General features: G+C 51.5%; 1 protein-coding gene across 4 annotated transcripts; it reads left to right on the top strand.

The window, feature by feature from the left end:
- The first annotated feature begins 707 nt into the window (after nucleotides 1-707).
- On the top strand, nucleotides 708-21,016 carry PABPC1L (poly(A) binding protein cytoplasmic 1 like). Of its 4 annotated transcripts, none has more exons than XM_014735175.3 (14): nucleotides 708-1,004; nucleotides 2,869-3,062; nucleotides 6,704-6,819; nucleotides 8,473-8,612; nucleotides 8,774-8,868; nucleotides 10,855-10,992; nucleotides 11,207-11,302; nucleotides 15,131-15,397; nucleotides 16,145-16,229; nucleotides 16,876-17,004; nucleotides 17,519-17,625; nucleotides 18,461-18,554; nucleotides 19,807-19,937; nucleotides 20,403-21,016. In XM_014735175.3, exons 1-14 carry the CDS (start codon nucleotides 812-814, stop codon nucleotides 20,469-20,471), a joined length of 1,854 nt encoding a protein of 617 aa, XP_014590661.2. In that variant the 5' UTR covers nucleotides 708-811; the 3' UTR covers nucleotides 20,472-21,016. The 4 variants fall into 4 exon arrangements, 2 of the variants coding, with proteins under 2 accessions (XP_014590661.2, XP_070103148.1); XM_070247047.1 differs by having other exon boundaries at nucleotides 709-1,004; nucleotides 20,826-21,016; XR_011430688.1 differs by lacking the exon at nucleotides 16,145-16,229 and having other exon boundaries at nucleotides 709-1,004.
- The last annotated feature ends 988 nt before the right edge of the window (nucleotides 21,017-22,004 follow it).

Raw genomic sequence — 22,004 nt, forward strand, 5'->3', positions numbered from 1 at the left:
TGAGGCTGCGAATTCAATTGACAGAAGGGTCTTGCGCTCAGCCTGGGGCACCGTCATGGCCTTGTTCTCCTGTTAGGTCCCTGCTGTTCCCATGGAGTGACTTGCTGAACCTTCCTGGTAGAATGGCTTAGTCAGGAGAAAGAGGTGGGCGGGGAATATCCCACGGAAAGGTCTGGCAGTATAAAGAGCTAGGGTCAGAGAAGTCCTTAGTGGTCTCAGACTCACACGTGGAGCCTTCAGTCCCAGGTCACAAAGCTGGTTCCAGAAGGGTGGGACCGGGCTGTCTTAATGAGAAAAAGACTCCTTTCAGGAGGCAAGGTGCACAAGCTTTGAGACTGGGTGTCAGGCTCGGAGCCCTCCCGTCTGTCTGTGAAGCACGCACAGGACGCACCGCTCCTTTAATCCTTGCGAAGAGGGCGTCGTCCCGGTTTTACTGAGAAGGGAATTGGGCCCAGAAAGGCGATGACAGAGCCGGGATGAGAACCCAGCTCTGCCGTCCCAGGCCCCGCCCTCTGAACTGTCGGAGAGCGCTCAGCTCCGCCGCCCACCCGAGGCCAGGTGAGGGCTCTCCGCGCCTCCCCAGGCAGGGTCCGACATGCCCCCCACCTGAGGCTTCTAGAAGGCTGAGGGGTCCCAGGTGGGGCTCGGGGAAGGGCGGAGACCCGGGGCGGGCCCATGCGCGCCCGCGATTGGCGCGCGGGGCGGCGGGGGCGGTAAAGGGAGGGGGCCGCCGGGGAGGGCGAGCGCAGGCGGGCGCCGAGCGCGGGGCCGCGCGCGGACCGGCGCCTGGTTTCCCCGCGGCCCCAGCATCATGAACGCCAGCGGCGCGGGCTACCCGCTCGCCTCGCTCTACGTGGGCGACCTGCACCCCGACGTGACCGAGGCCATGCTCTACGAGAAGTTCTCGCCCGCCGGCCCCATCCTGTCCATCCGCGTGTGCCGCGACGTGGCCACCCGCCGCTCGCTGGGTTACGCCTATATCAACTTCCAGCAGCCGGCCGACGGTGAGTCCCCGGGGAGGGAGGGACGGCTGGCATTTCGGCCACCCACGCTTTCATCCCTAGCTGCTCCTGCATCTTCCATTTTGCAGCCAGGGAAACTGAGGCCCAGAGATACAGGGCGTTGGAAGGGGTCCTGCCCCTGAGAAGCCCCTAGAAAGGAACTAGCAATTAGTGTGCTCCTACTGTGTGTTTCACTGCTGCTCCGTTTTACAGAGGAGAGTGTTAATAAGGCTGAGTGAAAACAGCCAAGGGCTTTGGGGTCAGGCAGACCTGGGATTAGCAAACTGGCAGCTGTGTGACTTTGAGCAGATTACTGAACCATTCTGAGCTTCAGTTGCCTGTCTGAAAGATGAGGACCGTACCTGCCTTAGAGAGTGGTTGGGAAGATGAGAAATTCAAAGCACAGGTGAGGAAGATGCCAGAGGGGACACAGGTGATGAGTAGGCAAGCCAGGAGAGCTTGGCCTTGAGCTTCCTCCTTTCCTGGCGGGAGAACTGAGGTCTGCATCAGGCGCTTCCCACTGGGGAGCCCTAAAAAGCCTCCTGCAGGCCAGGCTCTAAAACTGATTCCTCAGAGATGATCGTATTGGTTACAGCTTGCCAGGAGGGTGTGTCTGCACTTCTGTGCAGAGTGGAGAGGATAAAGATTAAGGGCACCGTGGTTTGCTGGAGCTCTGCCACTAGGGCATGAGCTTGAGCAAGATTTCACACTTGGCGGCTCTTGGTCTGTAAAATGGGGCTAAGGCTTACTCCCCAATAGCGTGGAAGGAGTGGAGAACTGTGGGAAGTATCTCCAGAATCATCTGGTACACTGTAAGCACCCAGTAAGTGGTAACCTAAGAAAAATAACAGTACCTGTGATGTTCAGGTGTAAGACTTGACAAATTTAACCCAAAGGCCTGCCCCAGCCGAGTTCAAAAGAGGGGCCCTTGCTCTGGGTCTCGCAGGTGGATGGGGAGGGTCCCTGAGCCGGGGGTTTGCTGGGGTGGTTCTGCCTGTTTCCCCGCAGGTGGCTGAGCTGCCTTCCAGGGAGCCTTCCCCTTTGCTTTAGCTGCCCACTGCCTCTTCGTCTTCCTCCAAGCCCTGCACGACCTCACCTTTTTGCCAGACTTCAGAGATGGGGAACCTGAGCTCCAGAAAAGAGAAGAATTTTGCCCCTGGGTGTTTATGGCAGGACTAGATGGAAAACCCAGACTTCCTGAAGCTTGCCCCACTGAGTTCTCCACGGTTCCCTTCCATGCCTCTGAAACTAGAGGAGGCCCTGAAGCAGGGAACAGCATATGACCGGGGAGGGGGACAGACGTAGGCTTGCCGTCTTCAGACACACCATCATTTACCAGACACCTATTTTGTGCCAGGCACAAAGTATAAGGCAGCTTGCATACCTTACTTAATTTCCATCCCGTCTGACAGCCTGGAGGCGGATGGTATTATCTCCCCTTGTTAGATGTGGAAAGGTGGGTAATACTTTACCATCTCCACTCTACAGGTGAAGAAACAGGCTCAGAGAGGTGATGTTAGCTTCCCCCAAACCTCAGCTCTGGCTCAGCGCCTTTCAGCTTCAGTTTCCTCAAACTGCTGCTGCCGCTTGTCACGTGGATCCTCCTTCACATCTTTGTTTGCACAGTGTGCTTTAGAGACCACCGTAGGCCTGGCTCTGCCACTGATCTTGCGCCTTTCTGAGCCTCAGTTTTCCCTTCTGTGAAATGGGGAGAGGAATCCATCCTCCTGTGGCTGTGGTGAGGCGTTGAATGAGACCCTAACTGGGAGGCGGGAGGAGCGCCGTACATGTTAGTTCTTTCTGCTTATCCCTCCTGAAAAGAAAATCCTCATAGCTTGCTCCTTTCCCTCCTCCTCCTCCTGTCCAGCGGAGCGGGCACTGGACACAATGAACTTTGAGGTGATCAAAGGCCAGCCCATCCGCATCATGTGGTCCCAGCGAGACCCAGGACTTCGCAAGTCGGGTGTGGGCAACGTCTTCATCAAGAACCTGGAGGACTCCATCGACAACAAGGCCTTATATGACACCTTCTCCACCTTTGGGAACATCCTCTCCTGCAAGGTGGGTGTGCCTCTTGGCAGGGGCTGGGGGTTCTGTGTCGAATACATGTGTGGTAGATGGATGCCAAGCAATACCTCACTTGATGGTTCACAAGCTGTTTTCTGTAAATCTCCAGGTTCAGCAAGCACTTGAATGGTAGTTATTGTTTCATTTTTATTGTCATAGAATGATCAGACGTCATGGGTCTGTCAGCTCTTGCTGTGTAACCACCCTAAAACTTAGGAGCTATCAACAACCACCATTTATTTAGCTCATAGTTGTGCAGTTGGCCATTTGGGCTGAGATCGGCTGGGCAGTTCTGGTCTTGGCTGGCCACCTTCATATGCCCACAGAGAGCTGGAAGGCTCTCCGTCTAGGGGAGAGATGGCTTTCAGCTGGAAGAGCTTGGCTTTCCTCCCCGTGGTCTTTCATCCTCCAGCAGCTAGCCCAGGCTATTCTCATGGCAATGGCAGGGTCCCAGGAGACAGAGTGAAAGCTCACCAGGCCTCCTGACATCTAAGCTCAGAACTGGCACACCATCACTTCCAGTGCATTCTGTTGGCCAAAGCAAGTCGCACAAGACCAGCCCAGACTCGGAGTGAGAAGACAGTAGAAATTGTAGGAGAAAGGACGTGGACCCAGGAAGGCCGTTAATTCAGGCCATCGTGGCCATCCTTTGTTTTGAAGATTTCTCTTATAATAGAATGTAAGTGCCATAAGAGACCTTGTTCTTATTCCCCATTGCATCCCAGTACCTAGAATGAGATGTGACACACAGCAGGTGCTCAATAAATATTTGTTGAGCATATGGCTGTATTATCATTGGCGAAGGGCTCTGGTCATTTCTCTGACCTCATAGATGAGGATCTTGAGGATGAGAAGTCAGAAGGCAGGTCGGTCAGTCCTGACAAAGGGCTTAAACCTGAACGTTTTGCCCCAAGATTTTATGAAGACAGCGGTCAGTTACCCCGCTGACTTTGGCCTGTCTACCCTTCTGGGGAGGGTTGGGGGAGTGATGGCGGCCTCAGTGTTAGAACTCTTCCTTGAGTCCTACTATGTGCCAGGCACAGCCCTTAAATTCTCAGCGGAGCGGGGCGGAGCAGACAGACTCAAGGCGGTACCGTAGCTGGTAAGGGCTCACCATGATAGAGAAACAGCACAGGCTGTTTCCTGTCTTTGAGGATCTAAGAGAGAAAGTCTGACCTGTGTGGTGAGTTCTTATAATAATAACAGCAGGTTTATCACGTACTTTCTATGCGCCGGGCTTTCTGCATAAATGACCCCACTGAATTTCCCAAACAGCCCCTTAAGATGTAAACAGGAGGATCCCTGAGTTACATTTGAGGGCAGAGAGGCTCAGAGCTGGCGTCACTTGTCCGTGGTTGTGTGTTGTTACGTGGGAGTAGGAGGTAAGTGCCCGAGCCAGGATTTGGACCAATGAGTCTATCAGCCTAGTTGAAGCTAACTTAACAGGGAAGAGTGTCTCGTCCCATTATCCGGGCCTGGAGGCTTCCTCTGGGCCGCTGAGGGTTGGACAGAAAGCCCTGTGTGGCTCAGGCAAGTCTCTGCAGGCCTCATGAGGCCCTGTCGTGAGCCTGGTTAGACACAAGGTGTTCGATGTGGTCCCTCCCCCCAGAGCTCTCAGGCTACTTGGAGATGGTGAGACTTTTAGGAATAGCCAGAAGTGGGCTCTGAGGGAAAGGCTCAGGAAAGAGAGGGCCACGTGGCTGCTAAGAAAGTTTTCTGTAGCACGGAGGGAAGAGCGCTAGACCTGGAGTCGGGCCACCGGAGCGCGAAGCCCAGCCAAGCCACTGAGCAGAGAGGCTGTGTGACGCCGTCGGTCAGGGCAAACACCCTGGGTTCCGGTCCTGCCTCTTCCACTTCCTGGCAGTGTGACCTTGGGCCAGTTAACTTCTCTGTGCTTCACTTTCCTCTAAAAGGGGACAGTGGTAGAACCTACCGCACAGGGTCATTGTGAATGTATATTAACTCGGGTGATCTTTACAACGTGTATAGCCCTTGAAAGGGTACCTGGCACCCTGTTAAGCATCTAAGTGGTAATAAGTAAGTAAATGGCAATAACCAAAAAGTTACCTCTGCTGGCTGGCTGACCTTGGACAAGTCATTTATTCCCATTTTCCCCAATCAGGCAGCTGAGACTCAGGTTAAGAATTGCCTGGAAGGGTTCCAATAGCAAATATAACAAGATAAGTGTGTGATGCCCTTAGCCATGCTTGGCCCAGAGTGGGGGCCCCGCCAATGTGATGAAATCTGAATGGAAGAGCCGGGGCTTGAGTTGAAAGTGGAAGGGACCCTACTTGGGGCTGGAGAGGTAGAGGGGTGTGTGGATTTGGAAGCAGGACTTGTGCAGGGCCGAGTGGAGAGCCTCGGTGCCCAGCTGATAGAGTTCTGTGGGTAGGAGGAGCTCCTGGGGGTTTGTCACAAAGGCTCGTGGTCACAATTACATTTTAGGAAAAGCATCCCAGTGCTCATCCTGGAAGCTGGGTCGGGAGGCTGGGGTGGTAGTCCAAGCAGAGAATGCTGCTGAGCTGAGCTGAGCTGGGGCGGTGGCTGCGGGGATGGGTGGAGCTGTGGACACCTTGGAATGGGCCTCAGTGCTCTTAGTACAAGTTCAGCCAGAGGGATGGGAGCTACGTGGCCTGAAGATCTTTCCTGTTCTCAAGCTCTGTCCTCCTAACTTGAATCTGGAGGCTTACAGAATGGGGGTAGGATATTTGTGGGTCTTTTTTCTTTTTGAGGAAGATTGGCCCTGAGCTAACATCGGTGCCCATCTTCCTCTACTTTCTATGTGGGACGCCTACCACAGCATGGCTTGCCAACCGGTGCCATGTCCGCACGCGGGATCCGAACTGGTGAACCCCAGGCACCCGAAGCAGAACGTGCGAACTTAACCGCTGCGCCACCGGGCCGGCCCCTGTGGGTCTTTTAAAAAATTGAAATGAATTTGTTGTTGAAAGAATACATGAATTGGTAAAGTTTAAACCATGTGGAGACGAATAAAGTGACAAAGAAGGTTCTGTCCCTTTCAACCCAAGTCCCCAGAAAGAATTGTTATTAACGGTTTTGTGTCTGTGTAAAGTTTTCCCTGTCTAGATGCCCACTTGAACCCAACTGGACTTGATTTTTTTCGCTTAACTATGCCTTACAGATAACTCCCTCTCAGCTGTGTAATCTACTGTGTCCTTTTCAGCTGTGCACAAGCAGTAGCCTAGTGTGAATGCACTGTAACTTGCTCGACCAGTCTCCTCTTGATGGATACTCAGGTTGTTTCTAATTCCTGTTAGAAAAAAGGACGCAGGAATGGGGGTGTGAATCTAATCCTTGTGCCCATCACTTTAGGAAGATAGTTAAAAGCTGGTCTACGGTATAAATGAGAGCTGTGTTCAATTTGGGGACTTTATCCTTCCTTACTGTGTGATTCTAAGGAAGTAGATTGACCTCTCTGAGCCTTACTTTCCCATCTCGAAAATGGGACTGTTGTGTGACATAGGATACTTCACAGATAATAATATCTGTGATGGGTATAACATCTGTGATAATATCTGAGAGCAGGCACTCAGACGTCAGTCGGCATCTCTGCCATCCTTTCTGCGTGAACCTCCAGTCGAGTGCTCTCCCTGTCCTTCTTCCCTGTGGCCCAGGTGGTGTGTGACGATCACGGCTCCCGAGGCTTTGGCTTTGTCCATTTTGAGACCCATGAGGCTGCGCAGCAGGCCATCAGCACCATGAACGGGATGCTGCTGAATGACCGCAAAGTGTGAGTGTGGGATGTGGGCTGGGGCCGACGCTGGGGGACAGATCGTGACGCCAGCAACGGGGCCTGATGCTACCCCCCACCATCTAGTGCGCCCCAGGCCCTGGGCAGCAGCCGGCATTCCTCCTGCTGGTGTGACCCTGGACGAGTCGCTCAATCTCACCCGGGCTCCCTTTATTCAGGTCAAAATGGGGCTGCTGCTACGCGTTAGAGGGGTTCTGCGTCGTCAGTGACGTGATGACGTTGACATTCTAGCAGCTGCAGCTAACGCCAGATCCTCAGTGGACTCAGCAGGGTCGTCTGTTTTCCAGCCTTCTCAGCATGGCTGTGAATTTTTTTCTTAAGCCTTTTGTGTTGTTTCACGGGAGTTTGGGATAGGAAGGGAAGTAGCCATATGCCTCGCCTGCCATCTTCGTGCGTTTAAGTTTGGCATCGTCCCCACTTCACAGATGGGACAATTGAGATGCAGACGCTGGGGAGAGGGCGCCCTGGCAGCTCCCCTCCCCCGGTTCTGAGTCTGCCCATCTGCTGGCCCAGCCCCGGGCTCAGCACTGGGGAGCGTCAGATGCTCTGAGCCGGGAGAGGCCCTCAGGATCCTTTTGTCCAGGGTTTCCTGGGGCGGCTCCTGTCAACGAGACTGAACCTTGGCAGGCTTGTCCTGATTCTCAGGAGGATGTCATGTTTGTGAGCGACAATTTGCTCATGTTTTACCTTCGCCACTCAGTTTCCTTCCATTTTTTAGTGCCAGCTACAACCTGTTTGTGCGAAGTGCGCTCTAGATACCACCAATTTTCTTAGGCTTGCTTTTTTTTTTTTCCCCCTTAATCTAGGATGCTTTCCTAGATGTGTTTACATGTACTTTGAAATTACAATTTTTTAAATTAATATTGTATTTAAATAATTTCAGTCCCTCCCTCCGTAGCAGCACCGGCATGGACCATGTCTGGTTCTCTCACCACGGCTTCCCGAGTGGCCCCAGTACATGTTAACTGAATAAGCAAATGCCCGTGATGTGAGTTTAATCTTCAGTTTTACAGAAATGAAGATGGAGGCTCAGAGAGGTTAAGTAACTTGCCCAGGATCACACAGCTAGGCAACTGCAGAGCAAGGAGTCAAGCCCTTGTCTGTGTGACTCCCAAGTTCATGCTCTTATCTCCTGTGCACTCTGCTGCCTGGTGTATGGTAGGAGTTCCCTGTGAATTTGCCACAAGAATGAAGTCTTGTTCACCTTATGCTGGAATGTAGAATCCTGGTTGTTGGAGGTGGTCAGCCCTTAGGCGAATTCCATCTAAGGAGAACCGTCCGCGTTGCCTAACAACAGGGCTACGTTCTGAGAAATGCGTTGTTTTGAGATTTTCTTGGTGTGGGAACAACATAGGGTGCACTTACACAAACCTGGATGGTATAGCCTACTACACACCCAGGCTATGCGGTACTGATCTTCTGCGACCATGTTGTATATGTGGTCTGTCGTTGACTGAAACGTCGTTATGCGGTGCGTGACTGTATTGCCCTGTCCAGTGTCCTGATGACCGATACAGAGGCCTGGAGGTGGGCGGCACCTGAGCCCTTTGGCCCAGGGTTCCTGGGTGGGCCGGGGTTGAGATGGGGGTGGCTAGTGACTGGCAGCTGCCTACCCTGTCGGTGTGTCCACAGCTTCGTTGGCCACTTCAAATCCCGACGGGAGCGAGAGGCGGAGCTGGGGGCCCGGGCCACAGCGTTCACCAACATCTACGTGAAGAACCTCCCGGGGCACGTGGACGAGCGGGGCCTGCAGGATCTGTTCTCCCAGTTTGGTGGGCATGTTCCCCAAGGGCAGAGGGGATCACTTTCTCTTCTACTTCCAGGTCGGGCTGGGAGGAGGGGCCCTCCTGGGCTTCCCAAGGACTTGTGGGAAGGGAGGGGGACCTCTTGGGGCTTCCCAAACTCCCCTTTGAGCCGGGTCGGCCCTTCCCAGGGAAGATGCTGAGTGTGAAGGTGATGAGGGATGACAGCGGCCACTCCCGGGGCTTTGGCTTTGTCAACTTTGAGAAGCATGAGGAAGCCCAGAAGGTAGGAGCCCCTGATGGCCCTGTTTGATGGAGGAGGTGCTGAGCCAGGACTAGGAAGAAGGGAGTTCAGGAGCAGGGGGCTCCAGCTGCCCATGGAGGAAAAGAAAGTCCCTTCCCAGCCTGGGCTCACATGAGCCAGAGCCCTTCCTGCCTGTGGTGGAGGCAGAAGGCGTCACCCGCCTTTGGTTTCTTTCAAACCCTGAGGCTGGCTTCTTTTCATAGATTCCTGCACACAGGAGGTAGAAGGGCCTTTGAGACAGCCACTACCCTCTTCTTGCACTGATGGTGGGATTGAGGCCCGGGAGGGAAGTGCCATGTTATTTCTTGCTTCTAGGCCTTTGCAAATGCTGTTTTCTCAGAACACTTCCCTTCTCCTGCTCTTTAGGCTAGTGTCATACCTGTCAGTAGGTACCAGATACATACTTGCTGGACAAGTGAATGGTACAAGGTCACACAGTTAGTGACAAAGCTGTAATAGTGTCATCTTTGGCCTTGCACCATAAAGTTCTTTCCATGGCTGCTGCCTCATTAAGATCACCGGATGTGGAAGATCTCAGCCCGTGGTGGATTCTGGCTGGAGACCTGGATCCTGGTGCCATCTTGATAGCAGCCACTTCTCACTGAGCCAGGCACCACGCTACGGATTTTCCATACGTTCTCATCTCTGCTCCCACCAGTGTGGGCTCTGTTGTTATCCTCAGGTTCCACAAGGCTGTAGCTAGTGAGAGAGATCCCTGGGATTAGGACCAGCTCCTTCTGACTCTAAAGTTTAGTTCTTAAGTAAACAGCTCCTTTGAAAGGTAACCTCTTGTGTGTCCTTGGACAAGGCCTGCCCTCTCTCTAGGCTTTGGTTTCCCCAACTGTAAAATGACAAGCTGGAGTAGATGGGTGACACTGCAGGGGTCCCTAGACTCCAGGGTCTTAGAGACTGCAGTAATGACCTTTCAGACTGATGTACAACAGGCAGTTTCTGGGTCCCCAGGGTATATTTACATACATTTGCATATTTGGATAGGGACGCAAAAGTCTTCATTATGTGAAAATATTTACTAATGAACTGACTACTTAAAAAGTTCCCTTTCAAACATTTCTCCCCACCTAACACCAGTGTCTAATCCGTCCCACTGAGTCAGTACACACATGGTCTGCCTTTTGCTGATTTTTGCAAATAAGTCGATGCACGTTAAGTTCGGTATAAATGGATGGCAGAGAAAGGTTGCACATCTTGCAGAAGATATGGGATTTCATACAGTCAAAGCCACTGACAATTTAGGATCTGGCAAGCTTAGGCCGCTTAATTGAAGAAAAGAAACATCAAAGGGTTAAGACAAATGTCTCTAAAAAAACTAAAGCCCTCATACTTAGCAAAAAGGCTTCTTTGTGCTGTGAAATCCAACATGAAGTGAAAAATGTTGATTCTGTTGTCAGGCCATCTTGAAAGAATTATGCTTGTTGCTTTGTTCAGATACTCAGTGTATAGTTCCAGTGGGAACCTAAATGTTAAATATGGAAAACCTGGCACATTTCAATTTCACTTTCTTTTTCTTCTTCTTCTCCCCGAAGTCCCCCAGTACATAGTTGTAAATTGTAGTTGTGGTCCTTCTAGTTGTCGCATGTGAGATGCTGCCTCAGCATGATTTGATGAGCGGTGCCATGTCCACGCCCAGGATCTGAACCAGGGAAACCCTGGGCTGCCCAAGCGGAGCAGGTGAACTTAACTGCTCTGCCAGGGGGCCGGCCCTCAATTTCACTTTTTAAAGTAGAGCCCGAATCAAATTTTTTTAGTCTACAGTTTGCTCTGAAATTTTGTCTTGTGTTTTTTAAAAGTGGATTCACTTTAAATGGCCTTTATCCTGGTACTAATTATTCTCAGCTAACATGGCCAGCCTGGCTGGCAGGTGGCCTCCTCTAGGCCCAAAAGATGGGACTGGAGGCCAGGGCCTCGTGCGGTGCTTACCAGGTACTCCGGCTGCCTCCCTCTGCACAGGCTGTGATGGACATGAACGGGATGCAGGTGAGTGGGCGGCTGCTCTACGTGGGCCGGGCCCAGAAGCGGGGGGAGCGGCAGAATGAGCTGAAGCGCAGGTTTGAGCACACGAAGCAGGACCGGCTGAACCGCTGCCAGGTGAGGGTCAGGCTTCTGGGTGGCAGGTCTTCTGTGGGACAGCATCTGTGTGTGGAGGGCCCTGAATGGGACTCCTTCCTCTTGCAATCGCACTTCTGAGAACTTGGCTTTAAGGATTGTGGGGGTGCTGCAGCTTCCAGGGGACGGTCCCCTACCCCCAAGCTGTGTGGGCCTGGAAGGGAAGGGGCACATCTCCAGTGTCCTTTCCTTCCAGGGCGTGAACTTGTATGTGAAGAACCTGGATGACTCCATCGATGATGAGAAACTCAGGAAAGAGTTCTCTCCTTATGGAGTGATTACCAGTGCCAAGGTGAGGGCTGGGGGCGCCTGCAGCGGGTAGACAGCCTTTCCCTCCATCCTCTCAGTCCCTGCACACCCCGCCCTTCCCCCACCGTGGCTTCCACGGAGCTGGTGATGACTCCTTTTGGAGTTTGGGGGCTGTGTCTGACCCCATTGGAGCTTGTCCATCTGTAGCCTTGTCTGGGTGGATGGGAAGAGGTTAGAAATACAGTCCCAGTCACACAACTGGCCTTATTGGGGTTCACTGTAACCTTGGTTCATTCAACAAGCATTTATTGAGTGCCTACTGTATGCCAGATTCCAGAAATTCATGTCTCAGAATTTCCATTGACTTTTGTTGTCTGACCTTGGCTGGTGACATAATCCCTTCTGGGCCTCAGTTTCCCCAGCTGGAAAGTGAGAGGGTCGGGCTGCATCATTCTTGCTTGATTCTTCCCCATTTAATGAGCACCCACTGTGTGCCCAGCCTTCTTAGCACCTGAGGTGTGACGATTGGCTGTTCTACTCAGTAGCTCTGTGACCTTGAGCAGCTGTCTTGAGTCTCATCTATAAGCTGAGGGTGTTGGTATTGCTTTGGATGGTCCTCAACCCTGGCTTATTAAAATCCTCTGGGAGCTCGTAATACAGACAGCTGAGTTGGACAAATTGTAGCTCTGAGAGTAAGGCCTGGGCATTTTATTTTCAAAAGCTCCAGATGATTTTATGATAACCCAGTGTTCATTCATGCCATCCTTAAGCACCTGCTGTTTTACCAGGCCCTGTGGGACGCACACAGGGACAAATCAGACGTGGTCGTTGCCTCTGAGTAGCTTATAGTCTAGTGGGGAAGTTAGACACATCACTAAAATAGATTGTAAGGTGCGTGTGTCGGGGGTAAGTATTGGAGGCGGAGCTGTGGTTAGCTGTGCAACTAGAAGGAGGGCTTCCTGTAAGAAGTGGCAGTGGCAGCAGCATTTGAGTTGGGTGTGAGGAGGTAGGGCGCTGCAGGTGGGAATGAGGAACTTTCCAAAGAAATCGGTGCGGGCGATGGGGCTGGGGACCTGCCCCCGTGAGGTGATGGCTGGGTTCTCAGGAAGTGGTCTGGAAGTGCTTTGCCTGTTGAATCCAATTTTCAATGTCCTCCAGGGAGCCTGGTCTTTGGGGAAGAGGTTCTAACAGTTTTTGAATTAAGGACCTTTTGGAAAAAATGTGACAGAAAACTGTGGGACATGTAAATTAAGCATTGGTAAATTTGATTAAAGATCCTAAAAAGCCGTGGCCCTCTTTCCTGGCAAATGCATACTTGGTGCGGTATTGTGGTTGAAAGCTGAGATTTTAAAGTTAATCAGAACTAAGTCTAAAGCCCAGTGCTACCATTAACTAGCTTGGAACCTGAAGGAAGTGACTTTGCCTTTTAGACACTGTTTGCCCATCTGTAAAATGGGAGCAACAGTACCTACCTCTGGAGATGTCCTGGGAGCTAAAGAGCCCGCATGTGGAGCACCTGCCCACAATAAGGAGTGAAATAATGACTCTTCTGATGACTCTCACACATTACATGTAATTTCAAGAGATTCACCAACCTCTGTGAGGACCCCTTGATGAAGGGAACTGTAAAAATCTGGATTGCTTAGAGTTGAGGCACAGTATTTTGTTAATTGACCAAACAGGTTATAAATGGGGTTGTTATGTAAGTATATATTATATAATTTAACATATTTTCTATTTTAGCTAAAATATAGTAAATGTGAAAATTAAATGAGTTAATGTATATAAAGTTGCTTACAACACTGTCAAGTTCATAGTAAACTCTGCATAAGTGTTGTACTAATTTTATTTTATTTTTTTGGTGAGGAAGATTGGCCCCGAGCTAACATCCATTGCCAGTGCTCCTCTTTTTCCTTGAGGAGATCGTTGCTGAGCTAACATCTATGCCGATCTTCCTCTATTTTGTATGTGGGATGCCGCCACAGCATGGCTTGATGAGTGGTGTGTAGGTTCATGCCTGGGAACCAAATCTGTGAAGCCCAGGCCGCCAAAGTGAAGCTTGTGAACTTAACCACTATGTCACTGAGCTGGCCCCTCAATCCCTTTTTTTTTTTTTTTTTTTTTTACTGCCTAATAGAAGTTCTTGTTACCTTAAGACAAATATTTTTGCACTGAGAAAATTTGGCTGTCCGATGAAGCTTATGGACCCTTCCTTCTGAGCTTGTTTAAATGCATAAAAGAAAATTCATGGGGTTACAAAGAACAGTTGTACTGAAATATAATTATCAAAATACTAAGGTGACAGCAGTATATGCTTCTTCATGAATGCATCAAACTATAAGATCTTGTGAAGGAGCAGTTAGCATAAATGATATTTTGAGATCAGCAGTAATTAGTGTGATATGAAAATTCTTGCTTTCTCTTCCTGACAAAGCCCTAAGCATGGCTAGTAGTACTATGATAATTTTGTTGCCTCCATTCAAAATAGAAGGAAATGGTAGTGTGAAAATAAAGATGTCATTTTTTTCCCCATCAAATTCCCGGGCCCCCTGAATTCTATCCCTTGACCTCCCTGAGGGCGTGTGCGAACCTGCAGGGTAAGGCCCTGTACGAACGGGCGGCAGAGTGCATGTGGACGATCCCTGATGCACAGCATGGGCTCTCACAGAGAGGGCTCTCACAGAGCGGGCTTAAAAATTCTCTCAGCTCAAGTCCCATGGAGCGTGTGAGCCAGGCCAGTGTCTTTACCCTAAAAAAGATTAAGAACCGTAAATGCAATGTGGATTGGATCCTGGAAGAGAAAAATGTTAGAGAAACTAGTGAAACCCGAGTGCAACCTGCAGTTCAGTTAATAGCATTGTGGCTAATACTGTAGATAATAACAGTATTGTCTCAATGTTAATATCGTAGTTTTGACAAATGTACCATGTTAACATTGGGGCAAGCTGGTGAAAGATACATAGCAACTCCATACTATTTTTGCAACTTTTCTATAAACCTAAAGTTATTCCAAAATAGAAAGGTTCTTTGAATAAAAAGGCTAAGAACCTCTTCCCCAGGCTCCTGAAGAGCTTGGCTCAGTGACTTACAGAGGCAATGGAGGTTTACCAGAAAGGTGCACTGGGTTCAAGTCCTGGCTGATGTATGACCCACTAGCTGGGTGACCCTGGACAAGTCACTTTTTTTTTTTTTCCTATGGTAATAAGGACTTTTATTTCTATTGAAAATAAAATTAATAGAATAAAGCACCAAAAATATAAATTCAAATTTTTTTCATACTCTACCCAAGGAATAACACCCAAGGAGTGGCCGAAATGCACATTGTTGTCATCATAGTGACCTCAACTGAAATGTTTAAGATTGTGGCCCCGGCTGTAGAACCAGGCCTGACCTTAAATTTTAACCAGTCCTAACTGCCATCTTCATTATGGCCCCTCTGATGAAGGAGATACAGTAACAATTGGAGCCAGCTTTCCATCACAGCTTAGGAAACTCTTTTCAGAGTTTAGACAGAAAAATATATTCTGAAATGTAGCTGCTCTCATGGACTCTGGGGCCTGGTCTGTTAAACAATGAGCAGCCCTCACTCAGCAGGTGGACGGGTCTCGGATAAGTCACTTTTGAGCCTCACTTTTGTCGCCTTTGAAGTGGGAGTCACAGTGCCTCCCTGATCAGGTGGCTGTGCGTGAGGAGGCATATCCAGTGTCTGGCATGCGGTGGCCCTCAGTAAATATGGGGTGATGGGACACCCTCGATCGCTGTTTCTCCTGGGCCTGCTCAGTGCCGGGCTGGACCCTGGGGGAGGTGGGGAGCAGGCCCCAGGAATCTTCCTTCCCCGCCCCCAGCAGATCTTGTCTTGTCTTGCTTTTAGGTGATGACAGAGGGTGGCCACAGCAAGGGGTTTGGCTTTGTGTGTTTTTCCTCTCCAGAAGAGGCGACGAAGGCTGTGACAGAGATGAACGGGCGCATCATCGGCACCAAGCCACTGTACGTGGCGCTGGCCCAGCGCAAAGAGGAGCGGAAGGCCATCCTTACCAACCAGTACATGCAGCGCCTCTCCACCATGCGGGCCCTGGGCGGCCCCTTCTTGGGCTCCTTCCAGCAGCCCACCAGCTACTTCCTGCCCGCCATGGCCCAGGTGATGTGATGGCCGGCCCGCATGCCCAGCCACACGCTTTCCCTGAAGCCAGGTAGAGCAGGAAGGGAGAGCCTCCCAGGCAGACTGGGCAGGCCGTTCCAACCCCATGGGTAAAAGGGAGTGGAACAACACTCCCCAGTCGGAGACAGATTCCTGAGCATTCTGCTGAAGAAGAGTCTCTATGGCCAAATACGTTTGGGAAATAATGCATTAAACAAAAGAAGCCTAGACTTCTTATATATGTCATTCTACCCTAATATGCCAGGACATGTTATGACTTTCCAGAACCAGCAGAGAGCCCACAGCATTTCCCTGACGTAGATGGTCATTTTTGGTGGGATGTCTGCTGACATCTCTCCTGGATGTTAATGTTCTGAGGAGCATGGTTTGGGAAAGGAGCTCGTGTGACCTAGAGGAAGTAGACAGATATCAGCTATTAAAGCCTTCTGGGATGGGAACATTCCCACTCCTTTTAGCAGTAGCTTAAGCTGGCCAGAGTTAGAGGAGGATGTGTCACCATTTTATCCAGATCATTAGGCTAGTGGCTCTGATAATAAAGGGCGAGGATGAACCTGAGATCTTGCCCTGGAAGGCTCAGGGCTAATGGACATCCTGAGATGGTAAGCAGGAAGCTTCAGCTTTGTGGATCTTTACTAACCAGTCCTGTGGGGGGGACAGCGCAGTTCCTGGGGGTTTCTCAGCTCCCCTGTTGCAATCCCACACTCTGGGTTGTCTTATCCCATGCAGCCTCCAGCCCAGGCTGAGCACTATGGCTCAAGCCCATCCAGGCAGCCTGCCCCCAGGTGGACGGCCCAGCCACCTAGACCCTCGTGTGAGTGGCCCAGCCCCTTCCACCCTCAGCCTGGCCCAGGGGTTTGGGCCCCATGGGGCAGTGTGTAACATCATAGTTAAGAGCATGGGCTTTGGGGTCAACCTGGCTCTGCCACTTCCCAGGGTGTTAATTTGGGTGGGCAACCTCACCTCTCTGAGTCTCAGTTTCCTCTTTTGAAGGTGGGCCTGAATGAGATGTGGGATAGCACCAGGCACAGTGCTGAGCCTGACAAAGGCTCACAGCGTGGCCGTTCTCTTCATTTAGCTCCGGGCTTGACTGATATGTGACTGAAAATGCTCTCAAAGCTGCGAATGCAACTCTTTTGGCTGTATTGTCAATGAATGGCCTTTCTCTAAGAGTGAAGTTCACCCTGACCTGAAACTGTCTAAGGGGTGTGATCACGATGCCTGTGCGTCTCGGGGCTCTGGGTAGACACGAGCTGGCATTGTAATTGCGGCTTTCCACACCCCCTTCCCTGGAGTTCTGGGTCTGCCTGACTAGGTAACCTCACTCCTCCTCCTGCTGTGACTGTTCCAGCTCCTCTTCCCGTTCTCTCCTCCCCCTGGAATCTTCAGGGCACAGTGTGCACTCTGCCTATCCTCTCAACCCCGCCAACCTTTCTCTGTCCATGTTCTCGCACCTTAAGCTGCCTACCCTCCAGCTGCCTCCATGGTCCGGCCACCAGCCATGTCTCGGCGTCCCCTGGCCCAGGTCTGCAGTGTCAGGCAGACCTCTACCCAGGTGCCATACCTGGTGCCCCACACCCAGAGAGTGGGTGAGTGTGGGCAGGGTCAAGAGGAATGGGCGTGCAAGGAGGGTGGGGCGGGGGCTTGGCACTGGGTTGGCACTAGGGGGGAGTCAGAATCGGCCTCCAGGGGGACCTCTCCCTCTTGGAGAGCAGGGCGACTCTGGAGGCCATGTAGCATAGTAGTGTCGGCTCCAGAGTCCCCCAGAGACTGTGTGGCCTTGCTAACTACTGTATCTGATGGCCTCATCTTTAAAGTACCAATGAAAATAGTACCCCTATTTTGTTGTGAGGGTGAATGAGATCACACATGCAAGGGCTTAGCACCAGATCTGAACCAGAGTCAGTCCTGTGGCAGCTGTGAACCAGGGCACATGTTTGGGCTGTAAGCCAAGCACAGCTGGTCCTTCCTTCAGCAGATGTTTGCACATCTGTGTGCTGGCCCCATACTCAGCGCTGGGGATTCTCTATGTGAACGCTCGTTTTTATGCTTTATGGCTTTTGGTTGCTACCGGGCCGTGATGTCCCTGCTTATTTCTTACAGCCAACATTGGTACCCAGACCCCAGGACCTGGTGGGGCAGGATGCTCGACACCAGGCAGGTCTCTCCCGACACACAGATATTTCTTGGCAACGCCCAACACGCATGAGGTAAGGCTGGCCCAGCTGCCCTCTTCCTCCAGGCTCTGGGGGGCTGGCTCAGAACCTTGGCTAAGGGGGTGGCCCTCTCTGGGCCTTGACTTTCTTTCTTTTCTTGGTTGGTAAAGTTCATTTATTAACGTGTACAATCAAGAAGAGAGCACCCTTACTAACAGAAGGGGAAAGGAGCCAGGACCACATCTTGTTTATTAATCACGATTTGCTTTGCCAGGGTTATTACCAAAATTAATTTGGATTTCCTCAGTATTGATGTGTTCAGCAGCAAGTACGTGATTAATCTGCAAAACAGAACTGAGAATATCTACTGTCATTAAATTAAAAGGCTATGTATTGATCTCCTTGCCCCACCGAAAGTCTCAAACTCAGCATTATCATATGCTGTCTAGAATTGCAGTGTCTAAATACTTCAAACTATTTCACGCAAAATAAACTAAGAGTAGCCTTTAAACAGCAAAAAGCTTCTAAAGCTGCCGAGATGTGAAAGGGTCAGAAGTATGCTGGGGATGTGCCTGTAAAGCTGCTTGATAAAAAGTGCTTTATTTGGCACAAGGTGATAGGTAATGTGTGGCTTTCGTTTGACCACAAGCATCGGGGACCTTTACAGGTTCCTGGCATCACAGAAAACACCCATTACAGTGTAACTTTGTCGTCTAGGCCACTGTGCCCTTGGTGGGAACTCTGTCCCACCCGATTGTCCATACCTTGCCCCCTGCTCCCGTCTTCCAGAGTCTTCCTGGAGGCCTGTGCTCACCCCACAGGGTTAAGTGTTTCGAGGCCCTGCCTGTCTGTGGTGGGTAAGGGATGTGTCTCCGGCACCCATGTGCAGGTCCAGGAGCCTGCTGTGCGTATCCTGGGACCGGAGCCCCTGACCGCGTCCATGCTGGCTGCTGCACCACTGCACCAGCAAAAGCAGATGATTGGTGAGTGGCTGGTTCCCCTACTTGGAGTAGGAAGAGGTGGGTTGAGAGCTGACTAGCCTGGTGGGGAACACCCTGAGTGGAGGGTAGCCAGACATGAAGACAAAGTCCACCTTTGCTGCTGACCAACCTGCTGGGTGACGTTGCCCTAGTCACCTTTACTCTCTAGGCCCCTGTTCTCTTAAGTTTTAAGACCGGAGGAGCCTGAGGTTTCTTCCAGCTCTGCTGTTCCATCGCTTTGACGTGGGCTGCGAGAGACCCTAGATGTGGGGAGATCAGGGGCCAGAAGGAGGAGTGAGGTTTGTGCTGGGAAATGGCCTGTAAGGTGGGTGTTGAGGCTCCTCACGCTCTCCTGAGTAGGAAGAAGCTGTTACCACGTCTCATCGGTCTCCCAGGGTCTATTGTAGCGGGCTGGGAAGTAAGTGTGCACTGGGTGGATAAATGTCGTTCCCCGCTGGACCCTGAATTCCCTGTGCAATTCATCTCCATCCCCAATGTCTATGACAGGCCCTGCCAAAGGATGCCACCAACTGTCAAATGAATGAACCAGCTTGCTACTGATTGGCAGGTTCTTTTGTTCGTGGCCACCAAGATCTCCAGACCCTTCTCTGAAGGCCCCCATTGCCAACACCCCGCTGTTTCCTCAGCTCACCTGGGGTTTTGCCACTTTACTACCCCCCTCTCAAAGAAAAATCCTAAATGGGCATAAAGGAAGTAGAAGGCTCTATTAGCGGTTCCCTTTAAACATCTTTACTTTCCTTATGGGAAAACCTTGCCCACGCCCACATAAGGCACCCCAGCACCCCATCCTGGCTAGACTCTCCACACAGTGCTGAGATGGGCTGACCACCGACACTAGGCCTTGTCGCTAGAAGTACCTATGGTGGAAGGTAAATTTATCTCGTGTGTGTGGCTCGCCACCCCTTAGAAAAGTCAAAACTCAGCATTGTCATAACCTGTCTAGAATTTCAGTGTGTATACCTGGAACCGTTTCTTGAAAAATGAACAGCAACCAACTTTGTGTCAGACCCTGTGCAAATTACTTCACTATAGTATCAAATTTGATTCTGCAAACTAGCCTCCAAGGTGGGGTTTGCTGTGCCTGCTTTATGGCTGGGAAAGAGGTAACAGAGCCTGGAAGGAGCAGTTCTGGGACACCGCAGATGGCTCACTGCTCCATTCCACAAGACGGTGCCTGGCATGCTGGGCGGTCAGCCAGGTGTGAGCAGAAGCCATCAGAGGCTGTTCCATACAGGTGAGCGTCTCTACCCCCTTATCTACGAAGTCCACACCCAGCTGGCTGGTAAGATCACGGGCATGCTGCTAGAGATCGACAACTCGGAGCTGCTGCTCATGCTGGAGTCGCCGGAGTCCCTCAATGCCAAGGTTGGTGGAGCCTGGGTGGGAGGAGCCCTGAGAGGGCAGGAGGAGAGCTAAGGACAAAGGCGTCTCATCATGAGCTGGTTGGCTGCTGCTTGGACAGATGAAGTTTATCTTGCTAAAACCAGCTAGTACCTGCTGAATGGTGGAGTGGGAGGCCTTAATTAAGGACTTGCTACTTCAGCCCCTCCACAGATTCTCTGCAGCTCTGTAGGCAAGGTTTTGGTACAGGGAGCTGTGTTCTGACTCAGTATAGGGGCTAAGACTTGCCCAGCTGTCCAGCAGTGTACATCTGTCTTGATGCACCCAGGTGACCCTGGGTTTCTCTCATGCGAGTGTGCAAGTGGGAGTCAGATGAGGGCTCCCCGGGAATGCTCTAGAGGCAGTGGAGTCCTTGTATCTAGCACGCTGAGGCAGGGCAGGGACCCGGTGAGGCAGCTGCACTAAGCCCCTCCCACTCATGTCCCGCAGGTAGAAGAGGCTTTGGCAGTGTTGCAGGCACACCAGGCCATGGAGCAGACAAAAGTGAATGTGCACTGAAACCAGGTGGGTGGGGGGTGGGAGGAATGGTGACAGCAGCAGCTGAGCCCAGGAGAAGCTGGAAAGAACTGGGCAGGGACTGGCTTTCACAAGTTCCCCAAGAACCGTGGTGTGTCACTGGCTTTCTCTGAGGTACCAAGGAGTTGGGGGAGGCTGTGAGGACCAAAGGAGAGGACAGACGGTGATCGGAAAGAGTGTTGACTGTCGTGCAAAGTGAAAGAGGCGTCCTCTTGCCAGTTGCCCCGCCTGGCCTCACTCACGATAGGTTGGGCTTTCCTAGGGCATGGCCTGGCTTGGCCTAGTCTGTGTTCTTAGTCGAAGACTCGGTGTTTATTTTTGCCCTTTCATCCCCAGAAAATGGAGTCCTCATGCCCTTGGCTGACAAGAGAATAGCGGTCCTGCTCTTGGCTCTAAGGCTCTGTGAGCCGTAACTTATTTCCCAGTTGGGTTGTATCTGTCCTTGAGCTCTGTATGTGGAATGAAGGCTGGTCACCCAGCCAGCTTATTACCTTTTGCGTTGTGCATTAAAAGTGCTGCAAACTCTGGCTTGTCTCCCCGGAGGCCTTCTTGCGTCTGAGGGAGGTGGGGCCGAATGAAAGATAGACTTGACTGAGCTGGGTTTGGCTCTAAGGAACAGAAACCCAAATGCACGCTGAAGTACAGAGGGTGGGTGCACCGGAACAGAGCTCCAGGGACTGAGCAGGACTGTCTGCAACGGCCCCAAAGGAGTGCGACCACCCACCAACAGTGCAGTGGATGACAAAATGGCTGTCATCACACAGCAAGGAGAAAACAAACTAAAGCTCCTGGTGCCTACATCTGGATGCCGACTTGACCACCGTAGGGCAGGTAGACACCCCGGAAGCAGCAACTGCTTCTGGGCTCTGGGCCGGCTGACTGAGGGGTTGTGTAACATAATTAAAGAGCCCTGGTAGAAATGCTTTAGGATACCTTCCCAGCTCAGGATTTCCTTCCCCTACAGAAAGGAAAAGCCTCTTCAGGTTATGCTGGTCTCACCTTCTGTGTTTTCATTAGTACAAGATACCTGCCTCGCAGACCTAGAAGAGAAAGTCAGTTGGTTGTGGCTGGATGTGACCACTAAACCTGCCTCAAATCAGGCAGGAATCAAGCCTGCTTCAGAGGCGGCAGTGGGAGGGGCACAGCCCCCTGCTCTGAAGCGGTCCTCTGGCCCCACCGTCGAGTCTGTCTCTGGACTCTAAATCCACTTCAGCTCGGAGGTCTGTGATCGCTTGTCCCTCAGAGAGATCGGAAGCAGCGTGCTGACAGCTGAATGCTGCTCAGCACTGTACTTGATGGGGAGTGAAGGGACAACGGGAACCCTCTGTCTGCCCCGTTTATGGAGTTGTCCAACTTCTGCTTCATCAAGGGAAAGATAATTAGGCCAGGACACAGCCTAATGGAAGGGGAGGCAGCCGTTAGTTCTGGCAAGCTCCCTCCAGCCTCATCCACACGTTTTGTGAACTGGAGTGGTACTGTCTGGTCCCGTGCTCACCCTCGCCTCCCAAGGCGGGC

Source organism: Equus caballus, chromosome 22 (assembly GCF_041296265.1).
Source record: "Equus caballus isolate H_3958 breed thoroughbred chromosome 22, TB-T2T, whole genome shotgun sequence".
Taxonomy (NCBI): domain Eukaryota; kingdom Metazoa; phylum Chordata; class Mammalia; order Perissodactyla; family Equidae; genus Equus; species Equus caballus.